Genomic DNA, 27,877 nt, shown 5'->3' with positions numbered 1-27,877 from the left:
ATTAAAACAAAAAGTAGGGCCTGCATGCTTGAGTTTGAATTAGAATAAAATTGAATAATTCACTAAATACCATTATTTACAAATTGTACTAATTAAAAAGGTAATTAAATATTTGTCCTGAATTAAAGATTAAATAGGTTCAACAAAATATTGCATTTAATATTTCCCAATTAGACTACATTATTTCACATGCTAATACAATTGTAGTTTATTTAGTTATTCAATTGCATTGAAACGTATTTTTTACGTGTCCTCCATAGTTTCATTTGTCTAGAAAATCCAAATATTGGTACTTAAGGCCAATCACAAACAAACAGCACGTAAAAAAAATAAAATCGAGTAAATCCTGCAACTTAAAAGATTTTCAGGTCGTACTTTTTTTTGCCTCGAAAAAGAGTAATCAATAGTTTCTCTATCCTAAAACTCCAAATTAAAAAAAAAGTATAATATAACTATTTAAACAAAAAAAAAAGGAAATGGAAAAAGTAACCAGAGTGGTTATAATTTTGGAATAGACGATCTCCGTCCATGAGCGCCCGTGGTGGTGCGTTTGAGTGACTCCGCCAGGATGGACGATGTGTCGCTGGGGTGAGTTCTTAACCATAATTCCCCTCTATACTTGTTTATATCTTTTAAAGTAACATCCATAGTACGGTATTTTGACCATATGTCCACAAGTCATAAATCGAGCGTTTCAAAGAAAACGCGCTTGCTGCTTGGCGTACGAGCCCTTATCCTCCCATTTATAAGCTAGCGTTGTTGTTTTTGATGATGATGATGATGATGGGAGCTAACGTACTAAGTTGCTCCCTAGCGTCACTTGTTTTGTGAAACATGTCGCCACATAACGGTGCTTTGTAGACACTTAAAAAGCCCAGCGGCAATTCCTGTTCGGTGGTGCTAGGAGTAAAGTTAAATATGCTAACTGCTAACGTTGCTCAACTTGATCTAACTCCAACCCCTCACACTCCCCAAAACTGTCGTTTTTCCAACGAAAATATTATTACAACGTCGAGTGTCTCAAGTGGCATTGGATCAAATCAACAAGCATCTGCGTGACTCGCTCAGTGTTCACAAATGCTGTAATGTTCAATGAAAGCCAATGTTCAGGGTACTGGATCTTGTCAAAGGCAAAACCTGTGGCAGACCTGGTATCTGATCACTTACAGTCGTGCTTATGCCGTGCCCTCTGTGTGTCAAACAAACACCCTTTTTCTGTTAAGTATTTATATGCATGTTGTCCTTTTTTAAAAACATATTTTTCTTTAATCATATATTATACTGTACTAAAATTAAAATATGAAAACCTTAGATATTTCATTAAGTATGGTAGGGGGTGTTCCGATCAAGGTTTTAGGCTGCTGATTCAGTTACCGATCATCCATGACTGACATTGACTGATACAGATTCCGATGAATACCGATCACATGGATTAGCTGCACATTTTTTCAATTTCAGAGCTGCCCACTAACGATTATTTTAATAATTAATTATGGTGTCAATTATTTGTTTTCAATTGATGAATCAGATTAAAAAAAAACAACATCCAAATTTTCCTCCCTTTACTATATAAAAGCAGTACACTATTTCAAATTGACGTTGCAGAAAATGCACAACCATGTATTAAGATTCAGTAACTAGTTTGGTCTGTAACATGCAGTATTCAGGAAAGGGGACTGGGACGCTACACTGCTCACAGTTTGGTCTCTAATTTACTGTAGGCTGCAAAGTATGATCTGTTGAGTGATCATTGTTTTGTGATCAGCAATGAAAGATTGACTGATGCCAATCACATACTTTTCCATGGAAATTGGCCAACATGATCAGCCATTTTAGTTTGAAGCATCCATTTTAGGCGCATACTTGAATTAAGACAAATTCGGCACCAGAAACCAGTTTCATGAAACATTCATGGACGATTCATGTCCATGAATGTTTCATGAAACTAGCATGAATCGTGCTAGGCATTTCTATTATGAGTAGATACACAAAGAAGTCTCAAGAAGCCGCACTTAAAAAGACACAGGAAGTCAGTCATTTTGGTTTGAAGCATGAAGCATCCATTTTAGGGGGATTTTGGCCATTCACTCTAATTCTAATTTGAAAATTAGGAAATTTCACTTTGCAACATAATAGTTGGTAGGGGACATCTATTAGTAGACCCACAAACAGTCCAAATAATCTGGTCACTCCACATGGTCCTTGCGTCCGTCTTTCCTTTTTACTGCAATTCTTGACATTTTTCCTTAATATTCTGTCATAGACGCCACTTTCACTTGACATAGACACTAATATACTACAAACATTATTTAATATTATTCTGAAATTGCCTCTCCACATCACCAGCTGAGTACATTTACGCTTTTGGTCACTATTAGTGTAAATAGAGTGAATCTATGACTTGGTTCCAGACCCGTCGTGTCATGTATCGCCAATGTGGAGGTCCCATTGCATCCCATGTGCCATGCCGAGCCGGACGGAGAGGAAGAGTCCATGGTGACAAATGGCGGAATGCTCACCTTCAACCGCACACACATGAGGAAAGCCTTCCAGCTCATGAATGACCTCAGAGGGTATGTTGTCGTTTTCATCTCCTACCTGGGCTAGCAGCCATTTTGTTTGAAGTGGACATTATAGGATCATTTTGGCCATTCACACTCATTTGAAAATCAAGCAAGTTTCACTTGGCAACATGAAATTTCATATGCATGTCAGTCACGAGGAAACCCAGAAAAAAATCTCAAGAAGCCGTTGCTGAAAAGGCACAGGAAGTCTGTCATTTTGGTTCAGAGCAGACCTTTTAAGGCGTTTTCTACATTCGTGTGAATGTGAAAATGTAGCCCCTAAAGCCAGAAAAGACACAGAAAGTCTATTATTTTGGTTCGAGGAGTACATTTAGGGTGATTTGGGCCATTCACGCAAATTTTAAAAATGTTGCCCCTGAATTCAGTTTCACTTAGCAACAATACATTTGGTAAGCTTTATCAGTAAATTCATATAAAAAAGTCCCCAACAAATATGCCCATTAACACACAGTCAGCCATTTAGGTTTGAAGTGGCCATTTTTGTGCACCAATCTGGAGAAGGAAAAAAAATCAGCTATACAACGTTGGTGAAAATAATGTGAAAACTTAATCAAATGAAGTGCTGCAGGAAGATGACTTCTGTGAAGTGGGTCCCTGCCCAGTTGGTCAATGTAGAAATCTCCATAGAAGTGCTTCCGAGGATGTGTTCAACCTCCGATCTTGTAGCGGTCAGTTGCTGTGGGATCGAAACAGCAACCTCCAATTCGGTCGTCATCACGTAATTCCCAAGCCTGGGAATAGGGGGCAGAGAATAGAACAAAAGCGGCAGTAAAGAGGCCAAAACGTTGCGTTTTAAACATTTCTACTGAGGTAGCACTTCTAATATCCGTGGCTAGGGCATTCCAAAGCACTGGTGACCAAATAGAAAACGCTCTAAACCTGCAGACTTCTTTTTGGCTCTCGGGATCACTAAAAGGCCGGCAATTTGTGACCGAAGGTTTTGGGATGGAACATACGGTATCACTAGGTCGACGAGATAGGAATGTGCTAAGCCGTGCAATATTTTGTAGGTAAGTAGCAAAACCTTGAAATCCCATCTCCAGTGGACTGGGAGCCAATGCAAATTGGCTAGTATCGGAGTAATATGATCAAACTTTCTCATCCTTTTCAGGAGTCTTGCTGCAGCATTTTTGACTAGCTGCAGACTTTTAATACTAGACATGGGAAGACCAGAGAACAAAACGCTATAATAATCGGGGCGAGATGTAACGAGTGCAAAGATTATAATATCCGCATCTCTATTCGTTAGAGTTGGACGAATTCTAGCAATATTGCAGAGATGGAAAAATGCAGTTGTAGTAATATTTTTAATGTGCATTTGAAAAGACAGAGTTGAGTGACTTTAACACTGAGATTTTTTGTTGAATCACTTTGGCTAATAGTACATTTATCGAGACTCAGAGTGGTGTCCTTCAATAGGTGCCGATGACGAGCAGGGCCAATAATCAACATCTCGGTTTTATCTGAGTTCAAAAGAAAAAAATTGAGGGACATCCATTGTCTCAGCAAGGCGCGCTTCTAGATTACTTCAATTAGTCGGGTTTGTTATCTCCAGTGGCATTTGTAATTGGGTATCAGCAGCATAACGGTGAAAACTAATGTTATATTTACATATAATATCACCAAGCGGTCCTAGTACGGATCCCTGCAGGACTCCACATGTAACATTACAAAACTCAGAAGTCGCATTGCCATGAATTACACGGTGCGTCCTCTCTGAGAGGTAAGAATTAAACCAAGAAAGTGCTGAGCCTGAGATACCAACACATGCTTCAAGGCGTTCTAATAGTATGTTATGATCGACGGTGTCAAAAGCATCACTAAGATGGAGTAAGAGTAGTATTGATGAAGTGTCGGAGTCCATAGCTAGGAGAAGATCATTAGTCACTTTAGCAAGGGCCGTCTCAGTAGAGTGATCGACTTTAATCCTGAATGAAGAACTTCAAATCGATTATTAGCGGCCATATAGTCACTAAGCTGTTGCGCTAAGACTTTTTCAAGAATTTTCTCAGTAAAGGGGAGATTTGAAACTGGCCTATAATTGCTGAGGTTCCCCGGATAGAGGTTTGGCCGCTTCAGCAGAGGTCGAATAACGGCGGTCTTAAAAGATGCTGGTATAGTGCCCGAGGTGAGTGATAAATTAATGATATTTAAGACGGAGGGTCCTAGGGTTTTTTTGGTGAGTTTGCCAGGAAGCGGGTCGAACACACCAGATGTGTGTTTTGCCGCACTAGCTAATTTTGTTCAATCAAATTCAAATTTTATTTGTATAGCACTTTTAACACATAAAAATGCAACTCAACGTACTGTACATAAAAACATCAAAATACAACATAAAAAGAAGACCCACTCGAAGACCCACTCCCTCCTTCCCTCCAATTCTCCCTCGCAATATACACAAAGACGGATATCCACAAGCACACCTGCACTCACACATACACACAAAACACACATATAACCTGATGAACTATAATTCAAATAAATAAATACATAAATAAATAAAAGACAGGGCATGGCACAGAGAAACCATATGAGGAAAGAGTACCCAAGGGGAGCTCATCCACGCTGAGAGGAATGACAGTAGTCGCGGAATTCAACTGGGTGCTCAATCTTTTGTGTAAAAAATTTCATGAAGTCATGAGCTGAATGGGAGGAGCTATTGGAGGTCGGCTGCTGTTGTCACTAAATATTTAGGGTTGTTTTTATTTAGAACAATTAATCTGGAGAAATAATTAGTTTTGGCTAAAGCGAGTGCTTCTTTGTGTTATCAGTAAACTCACTCATCTGACCATGCCTGACGGAAGACCTCAACTTTAGATTGCTTGATTTGTTTGTTTTGATTGTTTAAGTGAGCGGCTTTCCTCAGTAAACCACGGAGTAGGTCTCTTACGACCAGTTTTAAGTCTTAATGGTGCTACGGAGTCAAGCACATTCAACAGAGCAACATTAAAATCATTTGTGAGATTGTCAATCGAACTAATATAACTCGGAAAAGAAACAGTTGTCAGAGGCAGTAGCTCAGAGAGTGCAGTGGTGGTTGAAGAACGAATATTTCGGCTGCTATAGCTTTGATTGTGGTCAGGACGATGCCAATGAGCCGAGGCTTCAAATTTTATAAAGTAATGGTCGGACTAGGTGTGTCAAATTAGTGCATTAATTGACACCAATTAATTACATCTGAGATAAAGAATTCATTTTTTTAATCGCATTAATCAAATTTTTACACTCTAACTTTACTGTTTCTGTATGATGATCAGATCCATTGTGATGTGTGGGGCTTGTGCTTGAGTTGTTGGGGGTATAAAAAAAACAATGAAGAGTGGACACTGATTGGCTGTCATTATGTTTGGCATAACCGGATAGGCTCCTATTGTAGGTGGGAGGGCAAGTTCAGGGGCAGAGAGAAGACGTGCAAATGGAGGAGCATGTGAGAGTTGTGGTTCCGAAGAATCGTAAATTAAAAAAACGCCCTGACTGCACTATTGATAACGGCAGAGTGATATGCCTTCTTTGTAAGAAGTTCTTTGCTCACCAAAGAAGCAGTTCAAGCCTACCACATGAATGCAAAGTAACTAGCTACGGCTAAAGCCACAGGTAATGATAGCAACGAAGACGCTAATGTAGCGAGCCATTACAAAGATCTTCGCCAAACTAAACCCCAGAACAGCCCGCGTATTAGCAAGTCTGCGACCGACGGGCTGACGAATGTTGTTGCCAAGTGAACAGCGATGAACTGCAGGTCGAACAACATAGTTGAAGACAAGGGATTAATTGAGTTGTTTCAAACTGCAGTAATGACTAAAATCAGCAAGATGTATGACGGTGAAAAGAAAAGCAAGTGATTAGGACAAATATATTGCTGTAACCGTCGTGACAACAGAAACCAGGGACTTGGCTGGTAAATGCAAAAAACAGTTGAAAAAAAGATATACACCATAAATACAGATACATGCATACAGACAATGGGGGGGCTTTGGGGCTTTTCTCAGCAATTTTTAAATCAGATTACAAAATAGATTAATTATATCGATTAATAACAGATCACAATAATTAATCTCTTTAATCTCTTGACAGCCCTAGGTCGGACATAACAGTAGTATGTGGTAATACCATTACATTTGAGAATGATAAACCTCGGATTAGTACCAAATCTAAAGTACAGTATTACCATTTTTATGGTAATACTTTAGATTTGGTACTATCATGGCATGTCTATCATGAGTAGACCCACAAAAAAGTCTGAAAAGACACGGGCAGGCTGTCATTTTGGTCCGAAATTTGCTATTTTAGCCCCAGTATGCTCAGTTGCCTTCAGTCTGACTTAAAAAAAAATTCTGCCCCCCAATCCAGTTTTCACTTGGCAACGTGAAATCTGTCTATGTCTATCATTATCTGATAGTTATGATTGATTAGTTAATTTGCTCAGAATTGGGCATTCGAGAGTTCTTTTGACTCTTTCCAGGTGTCCGTAACAAACAAATTTGACATAGAGATTTATTCCTATTGCTACCAAATTTGATGCGTCACCTTAAAACGCGAAACTTTAACAACTTTAATTTTGGCTGTCTATCAGGAAGAAGATGCTGTGTGATGTCCAACTGGTAGCAGGAAGCGTGATGGTGGCGGCGCACCGGGTGGTCCTGGCAGCCTCCAGCCCCTACTTCTGTGCCATGTTCACAGGTAGTCCCCCCATTTGATTCGTGCGTGTGTGTGTGTGCGCACTTTGATGCTGATGTATTGGGGTGCGCATGCTTGTGTGTTCATATTCATGTGTAGGCGACATGAGTGAGAGCAAGGCCCAGCAGGTGGAGATCGGCGAGGTGGACGGCCCCACGCTTACCACGCTGGTGGACTACATCTACACAGCTCAGATAGAAGTCACTGAGGACAATGTACAGGTGAATTAGTACAGTGAAACCTCCCCTATTCTCAGTTCGTGATTCAAAAATTCAGTTACAATGGAACCTCAAGTTTCAAATGACCCTTTTTACAAACTTTTCAAGTTACGCACTAAATTTGTGTAGAAAATATGCCTCTACTTGTATATATGTTTTGCTATGCGAACCGTCTCAGTATGTACGAGCGGACGGATCGGTTGGCTGTAAATGCCCCAAAACGCCACATAAAACTCTATGTCTCCTCCGCAGCTCTTAATAGATAGCTGCCGTCAGTCAGCCTGAAGTTCCGCTTACACACACACACACACACACACACACACCTCTCCTCCAATCACAATTCTCCCTGTGGCCGCCTACATTTCTGATTAACGTGGCACAAACATTTGACTGTATGTAGGATACGTACAGTATTTATTGTATAAGGGTATCTATAAAATTAAAAAAGATACACAAAGCTCAATGTCTTCTTCCCGCGGCAGCAAGCTATTGTGTGTGCAGCCGGAAGTGCCGCCTCCACACATGCTTCTTCCAATCACAATTCTAACAATAGCTACCTTAACGTTATTAGTGTGGCAAAAAAGACCCTCGATCGTTTTTTGTGTTTAAAAAACAAAAAAAAAAACAATTAGAAAATAGACAAAAGAAAAACATTTCAATAAGATTCTTATGAAGCTTTGGAAGGAGACTCTTTTTCAATGGAGGAACCGTTGTCAGGCGTTAGCAGCAATCCCCAGAGGACAGCATTTCTGGAGCCTTGGAGCGACATTCCGTGCATCTCCTAAACACGCAACAAAGGTTTCTAAAGGCTGCGCTGCCACAGACTTAGGTGCACTGCTGCCTGATGAAGCTCGTCGCCGAATGTGCCTTGTGTGACACTAAGAGAGCTTGAGAAGCTGCTTTTGGCATTGTTTGGGGGGGAAAAAGAATCTACTGGTTTAAGGTAAATAAAAGTTTCTGTGAATTTCTGAATTTTACAGCCAACAAGGATACTGATATTGCCGATATTTATTAAAAAATAAAGTATCTCTCATATGAAATCAGAATGTTGATATACACAGAATATATGGTAGACATGAACACAAATTCTTATACAGCCCAAAATGTGATTACAGTCGACCCCGGTTATTTGCATGGAATCATAATTCACTGAAGTGCATTGAGAGAGAAAAACATTTTTTTTTTTTTTAAACCTGAAAATTTATTCCAAAAATGCTGATAAGCATTCATTGTACGTCTACGACAAAAAACGGGGGATAAAAAATCTCTGAAAAAAAGATAATTTTTAAATTTCCGAGTGGTGGAACACTACAGGTAAGCCACATTTTTCCAAAATTTTGCTGGCTCTCTGTGAATGAGAGTCCTTTAAGTGTTCTCATTTAATTCCAGCAGTGTACACACGTGCGATCACGTTTTGCAGCCTGTACACTTCCTGTCATTATTAGTCCAGGAAGTGTGCACATGGAGAGAGACAGGAAATCCTCCCACTGTTAGCTGCGATCCTCATTCATGAGAGCACCACCATCACTAATGTGTTTAGTGGATTGCCGTTAGGCCTGCACGATGTGTCGTTTGAACATCGCGATTGCGAGTCACATCGTAGGACGTGCAATGTTTTAACTATTTTTTTTTTTCTAAGAACACGCAAACTTTTGTTTTGCTTCATAAAAGCAGCAAGCTACTCTGTGCTCTTAACAGCCTGTCTCGCTCACCCCCTCCATCCTGCCAATCAGTCACCGGCTCCTCCCCCTCCATTCTCACAGCCACTGCTGCCTGCTCTGAAAACACTAACAGGCGACATGGAGGAGACGACAGCGGCAGTGGATTTAGTCCCCCTAAAAAAAGTCAACATCCAAAATATGAAAGTATTTTGGCTATAAAAAGGAAGTTTCAGAACAACAAAACATCCTTTGCCAACAGAGCCTCACCGTTTTTGCTGCAATCGCCGTCACAAGCCCCTGTATGAGCAATTCAAACTAAGAAGTGGGAGTGGGTGAAACTTCATCTACTCGAAAAACAATTACAGACGCCTTCGCCAGCATAACTCCTTATGATAAGAAGTCCGAACAGCACCGACAAAGCACGGATGCAATATGTTTTACAGACCGTTTTAGTTATTGTTATATTTTTGTGAACAACTCAGGGGACTAATGCACCTGCTCTTTAATTTTTAATATTTTTGTTCTAATTAGTTTTTTTTCATCTTAATGTTATATTTTTGTAAACAACTCAGGCGCTAGTGTACACCTGCTTTTTAATTTTTAAATATTTTATAGTTTAGATTAAAGATGTTTATAACTCTGCTGCTGTCGAGTGCACCTGCTCTTTTAATTTTTTTTGTTTAAAATATGTTTAATATTTTGCTGCTGTTTACATTGAAGTGTGAAATACAATGTTAAATCATCTATTATGTTACAGAGACATGACCTCTGAGATCCCTTTTAGATACAGCAATCATCATTCACAGAAGAACCCCCCTTAATCTGGATTAAATGATATTATATGAATACAATGATGTCATGGTGAGCTAACCCAATTATTCCCAAACAAATCTATTAAAGTAATCTGGTTAAAATTCTATTTTTAATATCGCAACATATATCGCAAACCCCCCCCAAAAATGTCATTTTTTTCCAATATCGTGCAGTCCTACCGTCCTTTTTACTTGGCCCTGTTTAACATGCAATCAATATGCTCTGGTTATTTTTGATGTCCTCTTGCTCCTTGGATTCTATTCACCATTATGTGCCACCTCCACAAAAGCCTGAAAAAGAAGCACATGGTGACAGCAGTGTGCCATGCAAACATCTAGAAAGGAAGCAAGTTGACAGCAGAGGGCTACGCAAAGAGATGAAAAAGAAGCACTGAGTCACAATAATTTACTATGCCAAAGACTGAAAAAGAAAATCATCTTGACAGCATTGTGCTGTTCAAAAATCTGACAAGGAAGCACAGTGACAGAATTATGCTACGCAAGGCCTGAAAAAGAAGCATAGAGTGCAGCACAAAAAAATGAAAAAGCACCACAAAACCCCTCCAAATTGTGCTACCTTTTGTGCGTGATGAGCTTTTTTTTGTGTGTGTTTCATCTTTCAGGTTCTGCTGCCAGCTGCCAGTCTTCTCCAGCTGATGGACGTGCGTCAGGCGTGCTGTGACTTCCTGCAGTCTCAGCTCCATCCTTCTAACTGCTTGGGTATCCGAGCCTTCGCAGACGTGCACACATGCACGCAGCTCGTCGGACAGGCGCACGCATATGCCGGTACGGCGCTTGTATTATGCGTGCAAATGGACTTTTAAAGTACAAAGAACAACACCTAAGTAGTCGGTACAAATATCTAGAAAAAGTTTAAAAAACTTGAATTCAAACATGAAATCAGAAATCGGACTTATTTCAAAATAACTCAATGTAGAGTTTTGCTTTTTCTTTGATTTTGGCTTTATTGTGCTGCCACAATAAATTAATTATAAAATACATACATGAATATTACACAAATGTTACTATGCAGCGCACTCTTCAAATCTGAATAGTTTTATTCAATAATTATTCATTTATTCATTTGGTGCCACAGAGCAGATTGTGTTCCACTTCGGAGGTTCCGTTGTGCATCATTTTCTTGTAAATCTGATCAATTGTCTTTGCCTTTGTGTCTTACAGAGCAGCATTTCTCGGAGGTGGTCCAGTGTGAGGAGTTTGCGTCTCTGTCCCTGCAGCAGGTCTGCAGCCTGTTCTCCAGCGACAAGCTCACCGTGTCCACTGAAGAGAAGGTGAGAATACCTGAATACGTAAAGTAGAAGCTGACAAGTAGTGTGTGTTTATGTATGTATGTATGTATGTGTGTATTTATTTATTTATGTACAGTAGAGTCAATAAGTATTGGGCAACTTAAAAAGTTCACCCATTTAAAACGATAAGAGAGGTTTGTAATTTTCATCATAGATACACATCAAGCAAGAGAGGCAATGTAAAAAAAATACAGGAACTCAACTTGTATGATTTTTAAACTATTTATTTGTGAAAATGGGAGGCCAATAAGAATTGGGCAGCCAGTAAAAGTTACTTTTAATACTTTGTAATGTAGCCTTGGTTGGCAAAGACAGAGGTCTAAGGGTTCCTGTAGTTCTTGACCAGGTCTACACACACTTTAGGTGGTATTTTGGCCCACTCCTCTGCACAGATCTTCTCTAGAGCTGTGAATCCTGTGATGTTTGAGGGCAGTTGCTTGGCAACACGGATTTGAACTCCCTCCACAGGTTTTCGATTCGGTTGAGGTCTGGAGAGTGGCCCAGCCACTCCAGAACCATGATATGCTTTTTACGGAGCCACTCCTTGGTTTTTCTGCGACAAAAAACGGGGGTTAAAAAATCTCTGAAAAAAAGAGAATTTTTAAATTTCCTAGTGGTGGAACAGTACAGGTAACCCACATTTGTAAAAAATTTTGCTGGCTCTCTGTGAAAGAGAGTCCTTTAAGTGTTCTCATTTAATTCACCTCCAACACTTTGAGGTCGGAACTGGGACAGTCCGAACGGGAAAACTCTGACTTCCCACCTTCCTTGAATGCAGTGTCCGCTGTTGAATAAAGCATAAACGTTCCAAATGTCACCTCGCTCACTTCGTCGATCGTTACAACTGGTGATCCCGATCATCTTTCGACACGCCACAGTGTCCCAAGAGGCATGGACGGATCAACCTCTGGCGGCGACGATTCACACCGTCGCGGTGAAACTTCCGCCGTTCTCTGCACATGAACCGATTTCCTGGTTCCGCCGCGCCGAAGTACACTTTCGTCTGCGCAAAGTGACCGACGAATGCACAAAAGCCGATTATGTGCTGGAATCCATTCCTGAGTCAATATTGTCTCAGGTTTCGGCATGGCTCGACGACCAACCGGAGATGAGATATGATGCCTGCTCCGTTTCCCACTTCAGCCGCTTGGTGACAGGACTGCCCACCACCTATGGAATGAAACGCAAGCATATTGCCTGCCTTCCCGATACTGACCCATCAACTAAGAAGCACAAGCAAGTCGACCTGATGCACGAACTCTGGTTTCAAACTCTACCTTCCTCTGTGAGGGCCACCCTCCTCGATGCGGACACCCTTGAGATGACCATTCTTGTCAAGCGGGCCGAAGACCTGATTAATGCGGCGAACGCCTCACAGAGACCGGGCCCGTTCTGCGTCGTCAGCTATCGAGCCAGCCCGGACGTGTCCGCCGTCCAACAGGGTCTGGCACAAGTCAAACAGGCCCGGGCCGTGCGCCGTGGGCAGCTGCTGCCGTGTCATACGTGCTTTTACCATGACAAATCCAATCGCATCTGTGTGCCCGGCTGCAATTGGTCAAAAAACTAGTGAGCATGCCGGTGGCTGGCACCAGGATTATGCTAGTGAGTGCTATTATTGGACACTGCGGGCTTTTCAACCTTACGGACGCAAGTTTCCGGTCGACACGGGCGCGATCTAATCAATCGACCCAGCTGGACCAGATGACGAACACCTGCCCAATATCGGTAGAAGGACACTGGTCGCCACGGAACCGACATCGCCACGTGTGGTTCTCGCAAGATCCCACTCAAGCTTGCTGGACGCCATTACACCTAAGATTTCACCATCGCCGACGTGCAGACCCCGCTCCTGGGTGCAGATTTCCTTATCCACTACCGTCTACTAGTCGATGTCACCAACCGTGACTGATTAACGTCGACGCCTACAAAACCACACCACTCAAGCCCTTTCATGGCAGTACGAGCTTGGTCAGCAGCTGCATCACCACGACTGGCGGCTGCTATGACCACGTTTACAAGGACTTTCCGACCGTGTTCAAGTCGGAACTCTGTCAAAATCCCAGCCAAGCAGCCGAGCATGGCGTCTACTACCACATCCAGACTTCCGGACCACCGGTTCACTCCAACTTCCGACGCCTGTTTGCCGAAAACCTTCGAGCCGCTAAACAGGCCTTCTCGGAGATGGAGCAGATAGGCCCGCTGTCGGTGAGGTCCCGACACCGACCACCGTTAAGGGCTTACAGGAATTTATCGTCATGGTGAACTACTAACACCGCTTCCGGCCCCGCATTGCGACTAATAGCGCCGCTATACGAGGTCCTTACTGGCAAGCCGAAGACACTGCTGTGGGCTGGTGCTCAGCAACGTGCTTTCGACACCTCCAAACTGGCATTGGCTAACGCCACAACATTGTCGTTTCCGTCACGCTTTCGACAGAAACTTACCATGAAACCATTAAACTGAGGTTAATTAAATGTCGAGCGACAGCAAAAAAGGAATGGGTTGGACTATGGAAATAATATTATTGGCTATTGTTTATTGGGCTGCACAATATATCGAAAAAATATTGATATCGGCCCATGCAATATGCATATCACAAATACATGAAATACATTTCTCATTCAGTTCTATTCTTTTATCTGAATTTGACAAGTCAGATGCAAACTTAAATGTGCATCGCCATCCAATAGTTGAACATAATCTAGGATAATAACAATTAATTAGCTAAGAATACATTGAGCTTGCTTATTTTGCTGCATGAAAAAAATGTAATTCTTTCATTAGATAATAAAGATGTCATTTCTTTATGTACATGATAAATATCGCAATAACATTGATATCGTACACTTCAACAACCATATCGCATATCGCATGTTTTTCCCATATTGTGGAGCCCTAATTGTAACCCTAATTTCCAGGGGAAAAGAACTCACTTTGTCTCAGCAACACCTCTAAATACACACATAGTATGTCTTTATTTTCAGGAGTAAACAATTCCCCTGTAATGAGTAAAAAAAAAACAAAAAAACTTTGAACTTGTTTTTTGGACTTTTATTTGAAATTCAATGCACAACATATAAAAGTATGTGTTAATAGATAGGGAGATGTGTGAATATTTTGAATACTTATATGTGAACTCCTCTCTTTGCTCCTCCGTCTGTCCTGAACCGAATAATATTGTTAATGGGATTCCAGTCAGTCAGCTATTCAGTAGCACCTCGGCCTTCGTATTAACAATGACAACAGCCAGCTTCTCTCATCGCGATTCAAACAGAGGACAATGGCACTGTCTAACTCAGTGTTTCCCAACCTTTATTTAACCAAGGCACATATTTCACATGGGAAAACATTTCACAGCACACCACTTTGCAAAACTGCTCATAAAAAGACATTACACAGGTTAATTATGTACCGTCTGTCATCTAGTGGAAGTGCATTTGATTGTTCTTCCTTTTACTATACGTGGTTGGCATAGATCAATTAACAAACCACTTTTAAATATTTAATAGATAATGTTTGTTTCATATAGTACATTCCACAATATTCCCTCTATAACAATCAACAGTCATAAAGATTGGTGACAGAATGACACAGGCAGAAGCAAAAGCTTATTGAAGCCTGGACAATATTTACATCCAAATAATTGATTTTGGATTATTTCCACAGCACATTAGGTGCGAATCACTGGGTAGGAATATTGCTTCACGGCACGGTGGTCGACTGGTTAGCATGTCCGCCTCACAGTTCAGAGGTCGTGGGTTCAGTCCCCGCCCCTGCCTCCCTGTGTGGAGTTTGCATGTTCAATGTCATGTCATGTCATGTCAATCCTGTTTCTTGCCGCTGTCCTGCCTGTTTTCCATCTTTCCTTGCCGCAACACACCTGATTCAAATGATCAGATAATCAGGAAGGTCTGCAGAAGCTTGATAACCATCCTGATCACTTGAATCAGGTGTGTTGCGGCAGGGAGAGGTCTGCAGAAGCTCGATAACCATCCTGATCACTTGAATCAGGTGTGTTGCGGCAGGGAGGGATGGGAAAACTGGCAGAAAGGCTGCCCTCAAAGAACAGGATTGAAGGCCTAATTGTAATTGTGATTGTACTGTCATCTGTATTGTCATCTGTATTGACTTTTAACTGTGCTCCTCTTGGTCGCCCTCTTCTGGCTGGCGTAGGTGTTTGAGGCCATGATTTGGTGGATCAAACAGGACAAAGGCTCCCGTGTGGAGCACATGCCCAAACTGATGGAGCACGTCCGCCTGCCGCTGCTGTCCAGAGACTACCTGGTTCAGGTACGGCAATGCAGCGTCCACCCACGCTCAAACGCATGAACAGACCGTTATAAAGTGGACCATTGAAGATCTGTTAGGTGACATTTTTGTCCAGTAATTCCTTGCTTGCTTGATCTTCACTATTCACCTATTTGTTGTTTTTGTTCTGCTGAACAGCTATTTTTTATTTTTTTTTGTCCTCTTTCTGAAACACCTTAAGATGCCACAAGATTCCCGCAAAACATTTCTACATAGGAAAATAGTACATTGGTCCCAAGGAAATAGGTCAAAGTGATACATCTCAACTAAGAGACCAGCTTTGTATACCGGGGAGGAACTAAGTTTAGTCATTGTTGTTAGGAGAGACTCTCGCAAGTGCATGTACATGTGCACTTTCAGCGCATTTTTTTTTTCTTAGCTCAAATTATTTGTAAGCCATTTATTCATTAATAATTTCGTAGGATGAGTTTTAAAATGATGCTAAAAGGGCAGTCAAGTCAAAAAATTTCTTCACAATATTTCCTATGCGCGCCCACTAGTCTAAACACAGTGTTCTGATTAAAATTGGGTTTGTGGAATATGAATTAAGCAGCAAAATCCACCCATTTTAATCCATTTTAGGAGGCAGCCATTTTGTCACTTGCTATCAACTGAAAATGACATCACGGCTGCTCAGGGCTCAGGAAACGACTGTCATGGCTCACCTGCTTTCTGGGTTTGGTCATGTGATGTTCCCAAGCTAATGCTGCATTCCAGGAAGGTGGAAAGTCGAATTTTTGCGACTTCCGACTTGGAAAAATGCACTAGAACGCCTCTTTGAACTCAGAGTTGCGAAGTGGGAAGAAAAAGCACCCCGAGTTAACCGATGGACTTCAATGTGGTTGTCACTCGACAATTGGTGACCCCATGGAGACACAGACTGTGAATGGTAAAACATAATTTAGAATAATTAACCATCTTTATTCATTACTACAATAATTTAGTTATTTGACATAACTTGACGTAACACAATGTGATTTGCACACATGCGTGATGATGTGCCGTTATGTCCCTGCATGAAGTTATTTGGTGAAATGAATGAAATGCTTTAAAGATAAGATATTCCTTTATTCGCATAAATAAAGTAATTATGAAGAAGGTTTGCTGGGGGTCAAAATGTGTTGTGATGAACCAGAACAACAACCAATTTATTGGAAGCAGCCATCTTTGTTGTTTCTATTCACCTCCAACACTTTGAGGTCGGAACTGGGACAATCCGGACGGGAAAACTGTATCTTCCCACTTTCCTTGAATGCAGCGTACACCCTTCAGCACTGTGATGTCATTTTCAGTCGACAGCAAGTGGCAAAACGGCCGCCCCCTTAGATGGATGAAAACAAGTGGATCTTTCCACTTAATTCATATTCCACAAAGGCACAAACAATATTCATCTGAATACTTTGTTTAGACTAGTGGGGTTTTTAGAACATATTATTGGTGATAATAATTTTGACTTTACATCCTTTTTAAAATGTTTTATGTTTTTTCCAGAAGTGAACTAACTGTCCTGCATTAGTAACACTACTAGCTTGTGTCATGCAGTAGTTGCCCCCTGGACCCTGCTTTTCCTTATTAGTAATATTTGATTGTCCTACGATCATGGCAAAATGGTCATCCTAGTGTGACAAAATGTCATATAGTTGTGGAAGAAATGCACTTGTAAGACACAGTCATTCTACTGGTATCATGAAAAGCTAAGGTGAAATACTAACCAGCGATGCAGCTATAACCCTGTCCCGAAAGCCTATTTTGAAACTATAACCGTGGCCTGAAAGCTCATTTTCAAAGCAAACCAGTCTTTTCTTTTTGACAATTTGTATTTAAATTCAAGATTCTTAAACATGCCTTTTGGTCCATTTGAAACGTGACATATCACTGGCAAATAAATGTTCACTGAACATTTCGATTTAAAACAGGGAAATAAGTACAAGAATTCACCGGTGCAAATTACATTGTGTATTTCAGTGGGAAAATAGTCAAATTTCCACCTTTTCTTAAATTGTCGGCCCTCGTTGTCAACTTTCACTTTTTTATTCATTGTCGCCCTTTTAGAAACGGTCCGGAAAGGGTCACACAGGGTTATGGAGTTGGACAGAGTGCTGCTGCTGCTGCCCTCTTGCGTTTAAATGTGAAATTGCATTTAGAGTGTATTTAATAAGCTTGTCAACTGGGCTACGGGCGGGCCGGACGTTATTAATTCTATGACAGAGGATGTGGGCCGGATAAAATTTGACCGCAGGCCACATTTGGCCTCCGGCCGGACTTTGGACAAGCCTGGTCTAGGATATTGCGTTTGTGGAATATGAGTAAAGCAGCAAATTTCCACCGCTTTTTAGCCATTTCAGGGGACGGCCATTTTTGTCACTTCTGTCGACTTCACAACTGCTCAGGTAACAACCAATCACGGCTCAGCTTCAGAAAACAGGTCAGCCGTGATTGGTCGTTACCTGAGCCCTGTGCAGTTGTGATGTCATTTTCAGAAGTGACAAATTCGCTGCCCCCAAAGATGGCTAAAAACAAGCGGATTAACTCTTATTCCACAAACGCAATATTTATCAGAATGCCGTGTTTCAACTAGTGGGCCTGCATAGAAGATATTCTTGAAATAAATAAATATGTTTGGGTTGACTTCCGCTTTAATGAAGTCACAAGGCCGTTTTGTGTGATTTTCAAAAGTGAAGGTTGAATCTAACGTCACACTTCAAAATAAAATCAAAGGATTACTTTTGATTTTATTCAAAATAAAATCAAAGGATTACTTTTGATTTTATTCCCATTGATCCAAATATCTGTTATTCAGCAAATTGCTTGTAAAGTACATGGCAACAGTCTTATATACGTTTAAAGTAAGACAAAAACTCTGAAGCCAGGCAGCAACCTTTTCCATCTCTATTGCTTCAAACCCTAGCACAGGCTTGAGCGCATGAGCCTCACTTGAAATCCCAACCCCTACTTTGAGACCAAGCCTTGCCGTCTTTTTCTCTTTCGCCACTCCTGTGCCAGGCCCGCGTGTTTTCAAGTGTTCACCGGGCTGCGTCCTCCACTGACCAGTAGCTTGTTCCCGTTCAGATAGTAGAAGAAGAGGCGCTGATCAAGAACAACACCACCTGCAAGGATTTTCTCATCGAGGCCATGAAGTACCACCTACTTCCTGCCGACCAGAGACACCTCATCAAGACGGACAGGACGCGACCGCGCACGCCTGTCAGCATCCCCAAGGTGCTCCCGCAGGCTTCATTTTGTCCTCCGCGTGTGTGTGTGTGTGTGTGTGTGTGTGTGTGTGTGTCTCTGTAGCTTACGTGCGTGTGTGTGTGGTCAGGTCATGATGGTGGTGGGCGGCCAGGCTCCCAAAGCCATCCGCAGTGTGGAATGTTACGACGTCCAGGAAGATCGATGGTACCAAGTCGCCGAGCTGCCGTCAAGACGCTGCCGAGCAGGTATTTGTGTGTGCGCGTGTGTGACATTTCCGTTTTTGATTTGTCAAAAAGCTTAAAATATTGTATACATTTTGGTGTCCCACTTGTTTTTGATTTGTCACACACAAAAACGAACAAACATTTTTCGATCTTAATGTATGAAGCCTGAAATGTGTCAAAAGGTCAAAAAGTTCAAAGGGGGGGCAATGTATTTGTGCATTCACCTATTTTGATTTATTTTTTCTCTTTTGTGTAATGGTCTAAGATGATGGTGCCAAAGCCCTTTCTAAGTCGCAATTTGTACACAGGAAGTAGTGCTAGAACTTGACTGGGAGACAAGCTTTGTATGTTGGAAAGGAGTGACATTAAGCCTGGGTAATTAGTGGAATTTTGGAGAGTCTTTGCCCCATCTACACACCACATTACAGGTCCATTTTTTTCCCCAAAGTAAAATAATCTGTAAGCCGTTTATATTTAATGAGAATTGTGAGCACAATTTGAATTTCTTTTTGGGAAAAAGGCTGCAACAGTGATTGTCAAAATGTGGTCCTGCTATTGGTACACAGGCTCCCTCTAGTGGTCACCAAATGATTCACAATCACCGAATGAAATGTTCAAACTGTCCATCATGCTTCCCAGTGGCTTTATTATTAATATTATTATTATTTTTTAACAGTACAGTACATTTGCATAATGCACTTAAGGTTAATACATTTAAATTCCGTGTTAAAGAACTGTTTGAATTTCAACATTTATATATGTACAATTTAGATTGATGTGCAATACACTTAATGGAGTCATATTATGTAAGTGCAGTTTTTTTTTCTTATTTCCGTCTTTCAATGTGTTTTGCACATACGAGCTGCCATTCAGCAGATTTCTTTTTTTTTTTCTTGAGGCGTATTACTTGAGTGAGAGTCAGTTGCGCTCAATCCATTGTGTGTGTGTTGTGCCGTCAATTTGTTCGGACTGACACTGAAATAATGATGAAATGATTCAAACCTTTCCGACAGACTTGTGAGTTCATAAGGGTACTAGTGTGTGCGCGTGTGTGTGTGTGTGTGCGTGCGTGCGTGCGCAGGCGTGGTGTCGCTAGCGGGCGGAGTGTACGCGGTGGGCGGCTTCAACAGTTCCCTGCGCGAAAGGACGGTGGACGTGTACGACGGCGCCAGGGATCAGTGGAGCCCCGTGGCCAGCATGCAGGAGAGACGCAGCACGCTGGGGGCGGCCATGTTGGGGGGGCTGCTCTACGCCGTGGGAGGCTTCAACGGCAGCATAGGTACACACGCGCGCGCACGCTTTTGAATGTCGCGATGCCCAATTTGGACGTCGCGCTTAATGGACGAAGACACTTTGGAAAAGTAGTCGTGGCTGATGTGCGATTTCTTGTCCCCGCCTTCAGGTCTGTCCACAGTGGAAGTGTACAACCCCAAAAGTAACGAATGGACGTACGTGACGTCCATGAACACGCGGCGGAGCAGCGTCGGCGTCGGTGTGATTGATGGTACGAACACCTGTGTGAGCGCGTGTGTGACTCGGAGAGAGAGAGAGAGATGACGTGAGCTCCGTGTGTCTCAGGTAAGCTGTACTCTGTGGGGGGTTACGACGGAGCGTCCCGTCAGTGTCTCAGCACTGTGGAGGAATATGACCCCGTTTCGGATCAGTGGGCTTATGTCGCCGATATGAGCACGCGGCGCAGTGGAGCAGGTAAAACTCGCTCGCTCGCTCACAAAAGCTGCAATTAGGAAAAAACAACGACCGCTGCTTCATTTCGGCCACTGTCTTTGATTTTTTTATATGTATTTATTAGGGGTGGAACGATGCATTGTTTGGACCCAAATGATACGTATCGTTATAACGCCTAACGATTCGACACAAAGCGTCATATCGCTTTTTTTGAACGATGCAATCCGATACTATCAGGCAATTTCGTTACGATATTTCAACACGATATTTTGATACAGTAACAATGGCTTTTCTGTGAATAAATCTATACTAGTTCAAGTTAACACCAAATAAACATTTTTTCATTGGATTTGTTTCAAAGCCAATTCAGCTTTACTGATGCCAAAATGTAAACGACAACATTGATAAAAACAAAACAAATAAATAAATAAAAAATACTCCAATACTTCTGGTTCATTTATTATCCAAAGCTGGAAAAAAAAGGAAAAGTGACCAGATTGTCTCCTTTACATCCGCCTGTGAACGGACTCTTGACGCATGCCAAGTTGTCTCAGTCGCATAAGGCTAAGATTCAATCCACATGCTAGCAAAATGAGTAAAATAAACAGACGCCTTTTTGGAACGTTCCTTTGCAATGAGGAAGAAAAGGAAAAGTGCATTTCACAGACAATACCAGAAGACCAGTACTTGAAATGTGGATTTACGGCGACAGGTGACTCCCTCGCACCAACAAAGGCCGCTCTGCGCAATTAGCGGCCAACGAGTCAAGGAAGCCTTCAAAATGGAGCCGTCAACAAATGTAAGTGCCTTGAGCACGTCATACTCGGTGGCTAACTGCATTGCTGGGCCTAAAAAGGCAAAATTCAATATTGGTGAGGGGAAAAAAAGTGGACTCCCGTTTATTGTTGTGGTAACGCACTGATTGCAGTAGATAAACTGTCGTTCATATTAATTCATGGTTCATTTTCTCACCATTTAAGTATAATACATCAGACATTGTTTATTTGAATGCAGATGAATTTATTGCTCGTTTGTCAAAAAATGATCGCGCTTTCACGATTCGATAATTTTTCCAAATAGTTCAAGCCTGTCACTCACCCGCTTGCGCGCACACTCACACATTCCGTCACTCCAAACGAGTGAACAACAACAATTTGTGTCTTGGAACGGCGTCCGTATTTGAAGGCCTTATGCACCGTTTGAACCCTTTGCAGGTGTGGGGGTCCTGGGGGGGCAGCTGTATGCGGCCGGCGGCCACGACGGACCCCTCGTCCGGAAGAGCGTGGAGGTTTACGACCCGCCCGGCAACACGTGGAGGCCCGTATGTGACATGAACATGTGCCGCCGCAATGCCGGTTAGAAGACGCTGTCTTGTCATCACAACGCAACAATAAACGCTAGCATGTAGCATTGCAGCACTGTCGCGCGGCCGTGTGTGTGTGTGTGTGTGCGTTTCAGGCGTGTGCGCAATCAACGGTCTGCTCTACGTGATCGGAGGCGACGACGGCTCGTGCAACCTTTCCTCGGTGGAGTTTTACGACCCGGCCGTGGACAAGTGGAGCCTCATCCCCACCAACATGAGCAACGGACGCAGCTACGCCGGTGGGACGCACCTTTCAGTCTTTACACTTCCTCGTCCATTTTGATAAAGGCAAAAGAAGCATTCATTCAAATGAAAGACATTTCATCTATCGACTACAATTACAGTTGTTAACAGACCCAATATGCATGCAGTCTTCACCACGACGATAAAATCCTTTCGCCCCAGGAATAATGAGATTTGAGAGCGGCGATGTTCATTGAGTACTATTTATAAAACTTCACAGTAGGGCTGAATGACTCTGAAATTGTAATTTTTTTCCCCTCTCAAAATAATGATTGCGATGTAATTTACAATTTTTTTTTTTTTTTTTTTCCAAGGTCCTATTCTAGTGTATTTTTCAACAAACAATTCATCTTTATTACAACAAACTTATCAAAACAACTGTGTACTTCATTAAAGGCCACTAAGATAAAAGCAAATGGAGCGTTGATTAATATTAAAGACAGTTTATCTACGATTGCCGTTATAAGTTTACTCAATACTCTGACATGCCGTTTGGTAAGCGTTCATTAGAACAACATAATTCTGCCTCAGGTGTGTGGTGTAAACATAACTACTATATTGTAAGATCGGTCAGAAATCACACAAACTAAAGTGCAAATTATAACAATAATGCAAAACAAATGTGTAGTTTTACCACTTCCTACATATCACATGTAAATGTGGACTAGACTGCTAAATAAATACATCATGTATAAAGATTAAAGCTAGCATCACACATGCAAGACCAAAAAGAAGATTACCGTGACGAGAGCTTACTAAAAAGTAGCCTCCAGCAGTTGTTTGGGCCCACAAATCATGAGGTGTTTGATTGCTGTGTTAATTTTTGCAACTTCACAACTTGACAGTACCTCCCTACACACACACACCACCACCACCACCACGCATTCACACGTGGCCACACAAATGATTTGAAGTGAGAATTGATTCCTCCTCGTAGGGTGTTAATCGGCATTGGAGTGTTTATTTAGTCAACCTGGCAACGTATCTGCTAATTGTTTTGTCCCACAAATAATAAGAGGCGTGCACCCCCTCACCTCCACTTTACTGTGCAGGCGTTGCAGTCATTGACAAACCTTTCTGAGTGGCAAACGTGTAACATGGCTGCCGTTTTGACACCGGACCGGTGCCGATGAGAAGCGACGGACCCTAAACATCGCCGCCATTGCTGCTTAAAAGGAGCCCATTGGGATTTGATCCCGGAAGTGTGTTGGACCTGGATTGAGTTGCTGTTTACACTGCGGAGGATGCTCCAGATACAAAAACAAAGCAACAAACAATTGCACTTTGGTGTCAAGTGCACTTTTTATACTCAGGCTCTCAGGATGGACGACACAGGCCGTGCCATTTGGATCACCACCAGCAAGAACACGTACACTCATATTCATGTGGACCACACACATAAAACATGTAAAAATGTATCTTATTACTCAAAAACAAATGTTTGTATGCAAATCAGGTGAAAGCGAAGCACTGCTGACATCATGCACTACTGATGAACAAAATGGTGGTCCGTAGCGTTTCAAACATGCCACAAAAAACATGCTGTACTTTTGTTTTTCGACAACTGGCAACATAAATGAAATACTTAAGTGTCAAAATGCACTGTAGATTTGGAAAAGGCTATGCTTATTTATTACATGGCAAGCATTTATATTGTATTTACTGTCAAAAGTGAGATCTTTACCATACGTTGTATTGTACTAAGGATTATTTTAAATTACACACAAGCCTGTACAGATTCAAACTATTTAAAAGATGCTTTCATTTCATATTCCTAATTATTTTATTGTTTGCAATTCATAGCATTTTTAACAGAACAAGATGTCATTTAAAAAATAAAAAAGCCACTGAACTGACCCTGGCTGCATTAATGTGCATGTTCATGACCTACTCTCTAGAGCGAGGTGGTTACTTTATGAATTTCATACCCATTAGTACGTGTATTAATTGTATTCATGATGTTAAGAACGGGCGGCATGGTGGTCGACTGGTTAGCACGTCCGCCTCACAGTTCAGAGGTCGTAGGTTCGATCCCGGCTCCGGCCTCCCTGTATGGAGTTTGCATGTTCTCTCCGTGCCTGCGCGGGTTTTCTCCGGGTACTCCGGTTTCCTCCCACATTCCAAAAACATGCATGGTAAGTTGATTGGACTCTCTAAATTGCCCCTAGGTGTGATTGTGAGTGCGGATGTTTGTCTCGGTGTGCCCTGCGATTGGCTGGCAACCAATTCGGGGTGCCCCCCGCCTACTGCCCGAAGACAGCTGGGATAGGCTCCAGCACGCCCCGTGACCCTTGTGAGGATGAGCGGTATAGATAATGGATGGATGGATGATGTTAAGAACCACTCATTAGGTGCTAAATGTTCCAAAATAAGGTTTAGACGTTTTAAAAAATGCAAATATCACCTCATAAGTGGACGCTAACTGACTAGCCTAGACGTCTTCTTGTAAAGGTTTGTAAACATTTAAAATAAAGTATGTATTGGATATGTTGACTGACGTCTGCGGATCAAATACTTGATCATATCTTTGAGAGCAGGTGTTTGTGGTGATAACAATGGTGGCCTTTAGAGGGCGGTGATGCACTCATTGCAAATACAACTCCTTGGCTGAACTCGATGTTTGTGTGCATATGTTAGAAAGAAGGAAAATTGAATATATAGATCATCCACACACTTTTATTATTGCTGCTTCGTTATGGCACAAATAATAGAAACAATAAAACATTGTGTCATTGTCACTATGTTGTAGCATGCAAGCTTTTTTTTTTTTTTCCTTTTAAATCTGAAACATCACAGGACGAGCAGGATTACGCGCACAAATTCTAAAGCTGCTTTGTACACTTTTGAGTAGATAAAAAAAGAAATCATTGTCATCACACGCTAACAAGTCATCGATATGAGAAATCACAGCAATAAAAAAAAACAAAACCTTGGTTGTCACAAATATCGTGAAACAAAAAAGACCCAGGGGTGACCGTGAAATAATTTAAACATTTTACATTCATCCTTTGCTTGGTTGTATGTACACATAATATATATATATATATATATATATATATATATATATATATATATATATACATATATATATGTATACATATATACATACATATATACACACATATATTATATATACATATATATATATGTATATATATATATATATATATATATATATATATATATATATATTTATATAATATATTCATATATATATTTATACATGTATAGAAGTAGTGCTTCATCTTTACAACACACACACACACACAAACAGGGCTGCATTCTGAAGAACGCTGTGCAAATAACAGTTTTTCTTCACTTTGTATTTTACATCACAAACACGCCTTTGCCTCCAAAATGCTGGCTTCTACAAGCTTTTCACAATCTCCTCACGGGACCTGCCAGCAGGAAACCACCACCACTGCGAAAATGAGGTTGGAGGAGTTTATCACATAAAAAAAAAAAAAAAACGGGGAAAAAGTGATTTTTGAGAGTGTTTTTGTTCACACAGAAAAAAAACCCCACATGAAATGATCTTGAACTTTCTGTTTTAAAAGGATGACTAAAAAGTCCCAAGGCATCAAGAGCGACAACTCTTTGAAGCCCCGATGACGAGTAAGCTCTGCTTGGGTTGGATGGGATGCTACACGGGGAGTAGTGATTGGTCGAGGCCGCGGTCGATCGAACGGTGAAATTTGCTCCGTTTTTTTTCTCTGTGGTGTGTGTGCGTGTGTGTGCCTATATGGACTTGGAGGAGTCCTGCTTGCTGATGAGCACCTCCAGAAGGCGCAGCTTGGCCTTAAGTCTCTTGTAGGCTCGGTATTCATCTAGCATGGGCTCGCGGTCCTCCTTCTGCACGTTCCTAACAAGGTTGAAGAAAAAATATAAAATCACTCATTTAAGCAAGTAACTTTTCTTAGTTTTTAAGTGTTAATATAATGCTGGTTAACTTTTTCTGACATACACGTATGACTGATTGAAACCACTGGCTGTTCAGTTTGACGATGGAACAGCGTATTGATATCACTATCATTGTTTCAATTGGCATTGTTTCCGATGGGAACAAGTCCTGAACCTTGCCTAAAAACCTTAAGCGAGGCTTGAAACTTGGGTAAGTTCCATACCACTTTTTTCCAAACCGATACTAGTACGAGTACTCATCTCTTGAGTCGTCACCGATACCACTAGTACTTTTGATACATACAATTTCCTATAAAAGACCTATATAGCATTTTTCCTTAAAAAAGTATGAAATTAACATCAATTTTCTATTATCTTTTTGGAATTTGTTCATAAAATATGAATTTAAATAAATAAATTGAAACAAATAATTCAGTGGCCAGAAAAGGTCGCAATCGTGGTATATACATGTACATACAACTTATTTTTAAGGACTACAGTGACGTGCAAAGAATTCAATTGCATTCAACTATAGGAGCTAAATATGGGTAAAATGTTTGTATGCACTACTTGTGTTGAGCACTGTGTGGCGCTGTCACTATGAGTACCGGTATATAAGAAAGGAGAAAGAAACAGTGTAGAGGTTTTGACTGGGAAGGGCGTACAAGTTTTGGACCATTTTGCTTTGGTGGAACTTATGTTTATAGACGCTTGGTGTTTTATGGAGATTTGAATTCTTGGAAGGTGCTAAATAAACAAATGGCTTATGGACTCTCTGTTGACGGACACAATTGGATAGCAAGCAAACAAAGCCGCCAGCGCGTCAGACCAAGCTAAAGCAGCAAAACTTCACTAGCCCAGTATTAGACTGGCTATTAGAACAACAGTGCTTCAAGTAGTATTTCGCAATATCGACCATTCAACCAGAGTTTAGGCAACACAAGCAATTGTCTTGACAGCCAAATTTGAAGCACCACCCCCGTGAGCACGTACCTGCCGTTGCGCTGATAAAATTCTTCCTCAAATTCTCTGATGGTCTTCCTCAGTTTCTTCTTCTCTGCTCTGGCTTTCCACAGCTGTTCCAGCAGCTCTGGCCTAAGGCGCACAGAAACAGGAAGTGACGTCACCATCATCTGGCTCAGGTGTGCTTTGTGTTCTCACATGGACGAGGCGTTGGAGCTGGACAGTCTCAGGTCCAGCGCCATCTTCCCGGAGCCTTCCTCCATCTTGGTCCTCAAGGACCCCCCCGCCGTGGTGCTGGTCTCCATGGCCATGATGACCTCTGAACTCTGCATCTCGCCTCCGCTGCTCTCTCCTTCCTCCTCCTCGTCCTCCTCCTCATCTTCTTCGTCCTCCTCGTTGTAGTCTTCCTCCTCCTTCTTGTCTTCCTCCTTGCCGTCGTCTTTTTCTCCTGCCGCTCGCTCCTCCTCCTCCTCCTCCTCCTCCTCCTCCTCTTTGATCTCCTCCCAGAAGTGAGCTGTCTCTCCCTCTATGATTGGTTGGAGGATTTGGCTCCGCCTCTTACTGGAGGGAGACACCTGGGGCGGGACATGTTAACATGAGATTGTCGCTAACACCAATTAAACTAATACAAGTGTCTCTAAGCTTTAATATGCAAATGCTAACATCATAATATAGCTTACGCTAATAAGGCACATTTTTCCATTTACCATTGATCAAAAAGATTGTCTTGAAAGC

At 41.7% G+C, this 27,877-nt stretch overlaps 2 protein-coding genes across 7 annotated transcripts in view; one reads left to right on the top strand and one right to left on the bottom strand.

The window, feature by feature from the left end:
• Nucleotides 1-433: 433 nt before the first annotated feature.
• klhl3 (kelch-like family member 3) lies at nucleotides 434-25,017 on the top strand. Of its 3 annotated transcripts, none has more exons than XR_015085160.1 (15): nucleotides 434-588; nucleotides 2,412-2,573; nucleotides 7,159-7,265; nucleotides 7,362-7,483; nucleotides 10,577-10,739; nucleotides 11,136-11,245; nucleotides 15,437-15,553; nucleotides 18,641-18,790; nucleotides 18,891-19,008; nucleotides 20,069-20,266; nucleotides 20,390-20,491; nucleotides 20,566-20,694; nucleotides 21,888-21,994; nucleotides 22,132-22,275; nucleotides 23,332-25,017. XR_015085160.1 is itself a non-coding variant. In XM_086023235.1 (15 exons), the coding sequence occupies exons 1-15, from the start codon at nucleotides 569-571 to the stop codon at nucleotides 23,358-23,360; spliced, it is 1,812 nt and encodes a 603-aa protein (XP_085879361.1). In that variant the 5' UTR covers nucleotides 434-568; the 3' UTR covers nucleotides 23,361-25,017. The 3 variants fall into 3 exon arrangements, 2 of the variants coding, with proteins under 2 accessions (XP_085879361.1, XP_085879360.1); XM_086023235.1 differs by having other exon boundaries at nucleotides 21,888-22,028; XM_086023234.1 differs by having other exon boundaries at nucleotides 21,888-22,028; nucleotides 22,090-22,275.
• fam13b (family with sequence similarity 13 member B) overlaps nucleotides 24,936-27,877 on the bottom strand; it is a 71,784-nt gene continuing 68,842 nt past the window's right edge. For all 4 annotated transcript variants that reach the window (XM_086023231.1, XM_086023230.1, XM_086023233.1 and 1 more), the window contains 3 exons: nucleotides 27,341-27,717; nucleotides 27,173-27,274; nucleotides 24,936-26,141 (listed from right to left, as the gene is read on the bottom strand). In XM_086023231.1, coding sequence (XP_085879357.1) covers nucleotides 26,018-26,141; nucleotides 27,173-27,274; nucleotides 27,341-27,717 — 603 coding nt within the window. In that variant the 3' untranslated portion in view covers nucleotides 24,936-26,017. The remainder of the gene's footprint in view (nucleotides 26,142-27,172; nucleotides 27,275-27,340; nucleotides 27,718-27,877) is intronic.

Source organism: Filicampus tigris, chromosome 2 (assembly GCF_054856515.1).
Source record: "Filicampus tigris isolate MCC_2025a chromosome 2, RoL_Ftig_1.0, whole genome shotgun sequence".
Taxonomy (NCBI): Eukaryota; Metazoa; Chordata; class Actinopteri; order Syngnathiformes; family Syngnathidae; genus Filicampus; species Filicampus tigris.
This window is presented reverse-complemented; position numbering and strand designations above follow the sequence as displayed.

Bases quoted from the DNA above. Each gene is read 5' to 3' on its own strand.
- klhl3 (XM_086023234.1), top strand. From the start codon at position 569: ATGGACGATGTGTCGCTGGG. The intron at 11,246-15,436 runs GTGAGAATACCT...TGGCTGGCGTAG, and splicing joins CCGTGTCCACTGAAGAGAAG to GTGTTTGAGGCCATGATTTG. The intron at 18,791-18,890 runs GTGCTCCCGCAG...GTGTGTGGTCAG, and splicing joins CGCCTGTCAGCATCCCCAAG to GTCATGATGGTGGTGGGCGG.